The 9,628-nt window shown below is 48.0% G+C and overlaps 1 protein-coding gene across 1 annotated transcript in view; it reads right to left on the reverse strand.

Annotated features, from left to right (window-relative positions):
• CUL4A (cullin 4A) overlaps nucleotides 1-9,558 on the reverse strand; it is a 45,811-nt gene extending 36,253 nt beyond the window's left edge. The window contains exons 1-2 of the mRNA XM_089899330.1: nucleotides 9,017-9,558; nucleotides 8,232-8,347 (exon numbers count right to left, since the gene is read on the reverse strand). Coding sequence (XP_089755456.1) covers nucleotides 8,232-8,347; nucleotides 9,017-9,170 — 270 coding nt within the window. The 5' untranslated portion in view covers nucleotides 9,171-9,558. The remainder of the gene's footprint in view (nucleotides 1-8,231; nucleotides 8,348-9,016) is intronic.
• Nucleotides 9,559-9,628: the final 70 nt, after the last annotated feature.

Below are 9,628 nucleotides of genomic sequence, written 5' to 3' on the forward strand. Positions count from 1 at the left end.
ACCAAGATAACCTCCTAACAAAGGCCTTTGCACCAGTAGTTAATCATTACAAACAATTATTACCAAGTAAATTTTTAATATAATATACAAACAAAACATTTTTCTTTGGTAAAAATCAAGATAAGCTTAGTGGTACGTGTCCTTCATCAAAGGACATCTTAGAACCATTTTCTGAATGCTTCGATTCATGAACCAGGTGTCAATGTCCTCAAAACAATCTCTTCCCAGTTGTGACTTTTTTGGTTGAATACTAGAGCCAACTCTCCCTCGTATATATATGTCCTGTTGAGCACATGCTTACTATTTACGTGAAGCCCACTGAGATTTCTTTTCTGAGAATCTGGAGGCCCCTTAAAACCACCAGCCAAGCCCTGGGGCACCCAGGCGTGCTGGGGGCGCCCTCACCTCTTGGGTCTTTGCTGAGTCACCGCTGGCGTCTTCATGTTACAGGCACCTTGTCACCGGCTTGCTCCCTGCGGTGGGGGGTGGGGGGCAGGGATGCCGTGGGCTCTTCGGGGCTGCAGGAGCGGCCCAACACAGGAGGCCCTCCCCAGAACACGTCCAGGAGATTCAGTCACACTTGGACGCTTAGAAATGCCTCCTCGTGGTATACGAAGCACCTCACGTGACCGGTACCGGCACTGGTACCGGCACTGGTACCGGCACTGGTACCGGGCACTGGTACCGGGCACTGGTACCGGCACTGGTACGGGCACTGGTACCGGCACTGGTACCGGGCACTGGTACCGGCACTGGTACCGGGCACTGGTACCGGCACTGGTACCGGGCACTGGTACCGGCACTGGTACCGAGCACTGGTACCGAGCACTGGTACCGGGCACACCTCTGGATCCAGGCACTGGAAGTGGGGAGCGGCAGGACCTGGGCCCTCCTAGCACTGGGACACAGAGGTTTTCCTCACACCAGCGTAGCCGAGGGGAAACACCCGCTGGTCCCAGCCTCCCAGCCCTGCCACCACGCCCGCTCTACACACGCTTATCTGCCTCAGGACAGACGAGTGTCCCAGCAAAACACCCATGCCTGCAAGGGCGCTCCCCTCAGTGGGGATCCCCCGCCAGGGCCTTAAGGGAGCAAAACAGCCAAGCGGCACCTACAACTACGCACTTTGGGTGCCAGTAGCTAAGGCGACAGCTGACGTCAGAGCAGAGTGGGATGTTTCAGAGTGAGAAATCGTAGGGGAAAGAGCGGGCAAGTACTCTGAGTTACTTAGGTAAATGAAGGGGAAAAATGAAAAGCAAACCCCCACCCCCACCCCCGGGGAACCACGCCCCTGTGGACTCTCCTGAGGAGCCAGGCCCCAGGTCACCCTACTCGGTGGCAGGCCTGTGTAAACGCGACAAGCACACCACACAGAAGCCGCCACCAGGACACTGCGGATCCCACCCACAGGAAACGAGGAAAGGGCAACGTAAAAAGGAGACAAGGACTTGGTCCTGAGCGTGGGACGAAGAATGAAGGGGGGGCGGTGTCCCAGGAAGACATCCACCCTCCCGGCCCCCATTGTGAATGCCGGACGTGATGCCCTCGTACAAATGACTGATTTCGCTGAGTGACCAAAGCCGCTGAATTAACAAAATCCTTCCTATTAGGCCTAAGATATTTGAACCTGAATATTCTCTGTTTCTGAATAACTTACGCATTGAATTCACTCTTGATTAATTTACATTCTCAAATTGGTCCATCAAATAAAGTGTCCACTTGTTTCCCATTTTCTGGGCTTCCTCAGCCACTTGCATCACTTTCAACCACCCTATTAATCCATCAGGACCTGACTCCACTCCATTCTCCTTCACCGAGCTCTCACCAGGCACAGGGTTTCCTGGAGACATCTACCCCGTGACTCAAGGTCAGCAGCACAGCTTTTCTCAAGCGCAAGTTCTCTGTGACAGGTTTGATTCTGTGCATCAAAACTAGTCTGAAATCCATAGAGATCAGACTTGTGGTTGCTGAGGGGGAGGGGGGAGGGAGAGGTATGCACTGTGAGTTTGGGGTTGGTAGATGCAAACTACCACATTTACAATGGATAAACAACAAGGTCCTACTGTATAACACAGGGAACTGTATCCCATCTCTTGGGACAAATGGTAATGGAAAAGCATATTTAAAAAAGAATGTCTCTATGTGTGTAACTGAGTCACTGCTGTACAGTAGAGATTGCCACAGCATTGGAAATCAACTGTTCTTCAGTAATAAAAAAAACCAAAACCAAAACAAACAAAAAACTAGTCTGAAATCAACACCTAGCCTTCCCCGAAACCATTCCCGAAATGCAGTCTTCAGTTTTCGGTTGTCTCATTGAGACAAGTAGGACTAAAACATACAGACCTAAGACACACAAGATACGCTTTCTTCAGCAAGTTGAGAGTTCAGGTCTAAGTTCAGAAAAGATGGATGCACTCTACATCTCCTCCTCCTCGCATTACAAGAAGAGAATGAATCTCAGCACGATGTGTAACTACTGCGGCTTTTTCACGTAATCTGAACACCCCTTTCTACCAAACAAAAACAAAGCAGGAGACTGCAGGCAGGCTGTGCAGACAGGCTGGAGGTGACCTTTCCCTCCACCGAGCCTCCTCAGACCTGGCACGGGGAGATAGATGCCAGACCCCACTTTTGGGAAACTGATCAACATCAAAACAAGAGGTTCTCCCTCAAATAATCCTGAAAACCTCCTCAAAAACAAACAAAAAAAAACTTTTCCAGCTTTGGTGAGAACTGTTACTTGCACATAAGATTCTTTGGCAAATTATATACCACACCACCTCAGCAGAAGCTCAGGCTTTATTCTGAAACACCAGGTCCAGTGCACTGTCCACTCTACTGGAGACCGGGATAGTTTCACCGCGACATCACTTACTATCTCCACCCCATTCGCTCCACAAGATGTGAGCGACTCACTCTGCAGAGATGTACTTAGACTTGCTGGAACTTCTGAGTGGCCAGGCACCCGCCCGCACACCTGCGTCCAAAAGCCCATCCACTGCCCCCCACATGGGCGCTCCTGAGATGTGCCCTGGAATGAGTGGTGCCACTTTGGGGGTAAGCAGCCCTAGCCCTCAGGGTCTCACATACACCCACACCGACACCCACGATACCCAGGGCATCTGGAAACACTGTTTACAATAATATCTATGGTGACTATTATGAAACACATCCTGGGTAAAAGGTCCAGCAAAGTCATTCTACTAAGAAAAATGATGGGCAATTGATACCAGACAGTCAAATCTCCAGGGAAAGAGCAATAATGAAGCCTCGCCGGAAGACACAATATTTCACTAAAGCAAAAGCCTCTGAGTCTGGGCACTCGGTGGGACTCTTGCTCCGGGTCCAGACGAAGTAGAGGAAGCGGACTCAGCCTTCGCTGAAGTAGTAAACGAAGCAGCAGCTTCCGAAGCACTGCACACTGGGCTCTGAGAGGCCGTGGCCTTGGCAGACAGGAGACAGACAAGCACCAGCCACTCTGGCTTCTGGCATCCAGCGTCCAGGCCACACAGCAGTCGTCCTGGGCTGAGGCCTAAGTCTGCAGGGCGAAGGCCCCGAGGGCAGGGGACCTCAGGGTCCAATTCGAGTGCTCAGCAGAGCGCTGTCCAGCACGTATGTGGGAGGAGATCGCCGAGGTGAGGGAAGGAACCGCCGAAAGTTTAGAGACCCTGGGCTCTGGTGCTCACACACTTCCCACCAGCCAGGCAGGAACACAGCAGGACGCCGGGCAGAGGATTCAGGAAGGTTTGTCTCAGCAGCAGGGCAATTAGCCCTGGACGAAACACTGCTCTAGTCCTGCCTAGCAACGCTTAAAGGCAACAGTCTAAAAGGTCAAACTGATTCTAAATAATTTAACCGAGTCTGGAACAAAGCTCAAGAATATTCAGAGAAATACAGGGCTTCCCTGGTGGCACAGTGGTTGAGAGTCCGCCTGCCGATGCAGGGGACGTGGGTTCGTGCCCCAGTCTGGGAGGATCCCACATGCCGCGGAGTGGCTGGCCCCGCGAGCCATGGCCACTGAGCCTGCGGGTCCGGAGCCTGTGCTCCGCAGCGGGAGAGGCCACAGCAGTGAGAGGCCCGTGTACCGCAAAAAAAACAAAACAAGACGAAAAACAAAACAAAAGCATCTACCACACAAGTCAAAATTCGCAATGTCTGGCATCCAATCAAAGCTATCAAACATGAAAGAAGCAGGAAAACCACCTGCACTGGGGAGAAAAGTCAGTCAAAGCAAACCTGGAACTGACAGAGCCAGCAGACAAGGACACAAAAGAGCTGGAACTGTGCTCCACACATTAAAGAAAGTTAAGCAAAGAGAAGATACAAAACAAGATTCAAATTGAACACCTAGAGAGGAAAACAATGCAGAGGTGAAAATTATACCAGGTGGTACTAATGGCAGACTAGACATCGCAGAAGATGAGTGAACTTAAAGAAACGGATAAACTGAATAGTTCTGTATCTACTAACGACATTTGTAGTTGAAAATCTTTCCACAAAGAAAGCCAAGATGGCTTCACTGGGGAATTCCCTCAAACATTTAAGGAAAAAATAATACCAATTCTGGACTTCCCTGGTGGTGCAGTGGTTAAGAATCTACCTGCCAATGCAGGGAACACAGGTTCGAGCCCTGGCCCGGGAAGATCCCACGTGCCGCAGAGCAACTAAGCCCGTGAACCACAACTACTGAGCCTGCACTCTGGAGCCCATGAGCCACAACTACTGAGCCCAAGTGCCACAACTACTGAAGCCCACGTGCCTAGAGCCTGTGCTCCACAACAAGAGAAGCCATCACAATGAGAAGCCCGCGCACCACAACGAAGACCCAACACAGCCAAAAATAAATAAATTTATTTTATAAAAAAACAAAAAAGAAATAATACCAATTCTACACAAAGTCTTCTAGACAATGAAAAGAAGAGAACATTTCCAACTCATTTTATGAGGCCAGCATTACTCTGATACTAAAACCAGACACAGACATTACACGAGAATACAATATCCTTTGTGATCACAGATGCAAAAATTAACAAAATGTCAGGAAACTGAGTCGAACAGTACATTGAAAAGATAATACATCATGACCAAGTAGGATTTATACCAGAATGAAAGACTGGTTTAACATATGAAAAAATCAATCCGTGTAATTAACAAACTAAAAAACAAAAATCACATGACCACCTCAACAGTCACAGAAGAATTTGTCAAAATCCAACATGTATTTCTGATAAAAACTTTCAACAACCTAGGAACAGAAAGGAACTTCCTCAACCTGATAATGGGTATTTTTGAAAAACCCACAGCTAGCATCGTATGGTGTTCAATGATGAAAGACTGAAAGCTTTCTCCCCTAAGACCAGGAACAAAACAAGGATGTCTGCTTTTTCCGTTTCTATTAACCATCGTACTAACCACCAGAGGTCCTATATAGTTCAATGAGGCAAGAAAGGAAATAAAAGGCATGCAGATTAGAAAGGGAGAAGTAAAGTTATCTCTGTGTATAGGCGACATGATTGTCTACACAGAAAATCCAATGGGATCTACGAAAAAGCTACTAGAGATAAGTGCGGTTAGCAAGACAGCAATGTACAAGATAAATGTATAAACGTGAGTTGTATTTGTATGTACTATCAACAACCAGAAATTAAAATTTATACTAACTTTTACAATACCATAAAAATATGAAATGCTTTAGGGATAAATTTCACAAAAGATGTACAAGACCCGCACAGCGGAACTAGAAAACATTGCTGAGACCTAACTAAGCGAGAGCTGTCCCTTGTGGTCAACTGGGGGGTTCAGTGTTGTCAAGATAGCAGCTCTCCCCACGCTCACCTACAATTACACATAATCCAAACCAAAATCCTAGGAGGCTTCTTTGCAGAAATTGGCAAAGAGATTCTAAAATTCATATGGAAATATAATGGACCTAGAATACCCAAAACAAGTTTACCCAAAAAAGGATAAACCTGCAGGGCCAGCGCTCCAGACTTTGAGACTTAGGACACCCACACTCACAGGGACAAGGACTTCTGACACAGGAGCAAAGGCAGTTTGCTGGAGAAGACAGACGCCTCAACACATGGCATTGGACCAACTGGACCTCCACAGGGAAGACAGTGAACTTGGATTTATACCTCACAGCAAATACAAAAATTCACCTCAAAACAGACAACAGACCTAAATGTAAAACCTAAAACGCTGCAAGAAGGAAATACAAGGGAGAATCTTTACCACCTTAGATTAGGCAAAGACTTCTCAGAGAGACACTAAAAGCACAATCCATAAAAGACCCAACTGATACAAAGACTTCATCAAAATTTAAAACGTCTGCTCTCTGAAAGCCATAGTTAAGAGAATCAAAAGACAAGCTGCAAACTGGGAGAACATATTTGCAAGGCAAACACCTGGTATACGATGCATGCTCAGAACACGTAATAAACTCAAACACTCGATAATAAGAAAATAAACACCACCATAAAAAAAAAGCAGAAGATCTGAACACACACTTCATTAAAGAAGGTGTATGGAATGGCAACGGGCACAAGAAAAGATACCTAATATCGTTAGGGAAATGCAAATTAAAACCGTAGGGAAATTCCACTACTCACCTACTAGAATAGCAAAAATTAAAAAGACTGACAATACCCAATGTCAGCAAGCACACGGAGCAGCTGGAACGCTCACATACCACTGGCAGAGAGGCAACACGGTGAAGCCATTTGAAAAAGTTAGGAAATGTCTTGTAAAGTTAAACACACACTTTCCATTTTACTGAGAACCTACTTCTAGATGTTCATCCGAGAGAAATGAGAATTTTTGTCCACACAAAGACTTACCCATGAATGTCTGCAGCAGCTTTATTCATAACCCAAAACTAGACACCCAGACGTCCATTACCTCAGGATAACTAATTGGTGGTCCCCAGAGTACTCAGCAACAAAGAAACGAATTACTGTCACGACGCATGCATGTGCCCAACTCACAAGCCCTACCCTAAGCGAAAGGAGCTAGGCACAATTGCACGGTTCCACTGACATGAGACTCTGAAGATGGCAAAACATACCGACACAAGGCACATCAGTGACTGCCAAGGACTGGGGGTTAGGGCACAGGACAGGACCCACTGCAAAGGGGCCTCAGGGAACTTTTCGGGGTGACAGAAACATTCTGTATCTTGACTGGTGGTTATACAATTGGATACATTTGTTAAAACTTGTTGAAGTACATATTCTACACCGTAATTAAGTCGATTAAACAATACAATAACCTCACACAAACTTAAGACAAGGAAGGGACAGGTGTCCATCTAACTGTCCATGGTAGTCTTCTTTGGGTGGTAGGAATATAGGTGATTTTTATTTTCTCCTTTGTACTTTTTGTAGTTTCCATAATTTTTCACTTATGTAAACAGAAAAATGTAATCACTTATGTAAACAGAAAACAATTTAAGTCTCTTAGTAGAAATTGTGATATCATATTACCTAAAATGTAGATAATATTAGATCAGTTAGCGAATGTCATTCTTTAAAAACAAGATATCAGGAAAACCAGTCTGTGTGTAACTGAAATATCCCAAAAGTGAAACCTACTTTTGATCATTTCTTCTGGTGTTAGAAAAGGAACATCGTTATCTGAAATTAAATGTAACAAAACCAGTCTGCACATTTTAACTGCAACAATTAATCACAAAACACAACGAAAAGGGGAAAATCCACATTAACATGTCAAACTGTAATAAGAGTTTCATATATAACATAATAGAATTATAATAAGTTTGCCGCATATTTGGAAAATATTAGAAGTCATGTGACTCTTACAAAGGCATTTCTCTCCTGTAATGGGTTAACTTTAAATACCCTTCTAGACAGCTGAGGCCTGAAAATGAAATAAAAATCCCACAACCACCAGAAACGGAAAACACTCCTCGACTTGGGACACGCTGCCACCGAACTCCTACTGTTCTTGTTGCAGGCAAAGAGTCGATTTCTATTATCCCCTTCATTACTGACTCTGAAACAACACCGAGGAGCACAAGATCCACGTCTGGGTCACATTTCACAGGAGTTGGATAATTGTGCTATTTAGACACTATAAGAAACAATCAGGTAAGTGAAAAACCGGACCCTGGCCCCCTCAGGTCTAAAAGTTCTCCCTAAGAAAACTGCGCGCTTACATCTCAGTGAGAATTCTAACGAGCTCTGCTTTCTGCACATGTGGAGCCTTACCTGGTAGAGCTCTTCCAGGTTATATCTGATGGACGTACTACTCTGTATGGCTCTCACTGCTTCATGAAGTTTCTGCCAGGTGTCCTGAGTGTAGTTGTCAGGCAATTTAGGTCTGTCTGTAAATGCAGATGGAGTCAGTGGGTAACGGCATCCATGCTAAGAATCACACATCTTTAAAAAACTATTCCACAAAAAAAGTCCTTAAAAGACACACAGGTAAGGAGCGCAAAAATTAGGTTTTCCCAATACAAGTACCACATTTATAAATTTCTTGGGTTACAGACTATGCAACCATTCCATCTTCGTTTGGCTAAACAAATACGTCTAGTACTGATACTTAGAATAAGCACATGTAGGAATCATACAAATCTTAACAGTATTCCTTTACTTAACAAGTGGGTTTCACAAACGTATAAACGTGGAATAGTTAAGCCCTCTACAACATTTAAAGTTGACTGAAACTACTCCAAGCTGGGAGGAAGGTGAAGAATAAGCTTGTAACTGGTGTGTCTGCATCGAAGACGCCTGCTTTGAGACAGTGACAGCGACAGAGCTGGTGAGAAGTGGAGCAAGTAATTAAATTACATCACGAAGAGCTTCAGTCCTGCTACTCGGTCCGGCTCGGCCGTGCGAACCGGGACACCTGAGTTACCTGGCGTCACTCAATGCCACTGGACCAACTATACAGACCAAGGGGAAGCCGCCGCTGGCCCGCGCCGCCCCGCCGACGTCGCAGCCCGAGCGGCCAAGGGGAGGGACCCCCGCCCCGCCCGCCCCGCACCCACCTCGGAAATTCTTGATCACGAGCTTCTTGGAGCCGCCGGCGGCCCCGGGCTTGGAGGTGACGGCGGCCGCGGCGAGAGACGCGGGCTTGGTGAGGCCGTTGGTGTGTCCGACAAGCGCCGAGAAGCTGCCCTTCCGAGGGGTCTCGTCGGCCATGGCCGCGGCCGCAGCGCCCCGCCCGCCGCCCGCCCGGCCTCCGCCTCGGCCTCGGCCTCGGTCTCCGCCGCCCGGCCTCGCCCTCCCTCCGCTGCGCTCCCTCAGCCCCACCCGGCCCAGCCCAACCGTCGCCCGACCCGGCCCGACCAGAGCCGGTGCCGCAGGCCTCAGGAGCACTCCAGACCCCGACCCGACCCAGCCCCGAGCTCGCGGGCGCCGCAGTCCGCGTCCGCCGCGGTCCGTGTGGAACCCGCAACAGTCGAGGGCCCGGCAGGCCCGGGCACCGGGGCGCCGACGAGGCGGCCTCGTGTGGGAGGCAGAGAGTCGCAGCGCAGCCCCCGACCTTCCTCAGCCCGGGCGCGCCGCCATACCGGCCCGGGGCTCGCACTCCCGCGCACACGCTGCCTCCGGAACCAACGTGCGCGGAAGGCGGGGCCGGCGGCGCGGGGCCGGGACCG

Source organism: Delphinapterus leucas, chromosome 18 (genome assembly GCF_059928025.1).
Source record: "Delphinapterus leucas isolate spDelLeu-1000000601 "Yukka" chromosome 18, BTC_Dleu_Yukka2, whole genome shotgun sequence".
In the NCBI taxonomy this organism is placed as follows: domain Eukaryota; kingdom Metazoa; phylum Chordata; class Mammalia; order Artiodactyla; family Monodontidae; genus Delphinapterus; species Delphinapterus leucas.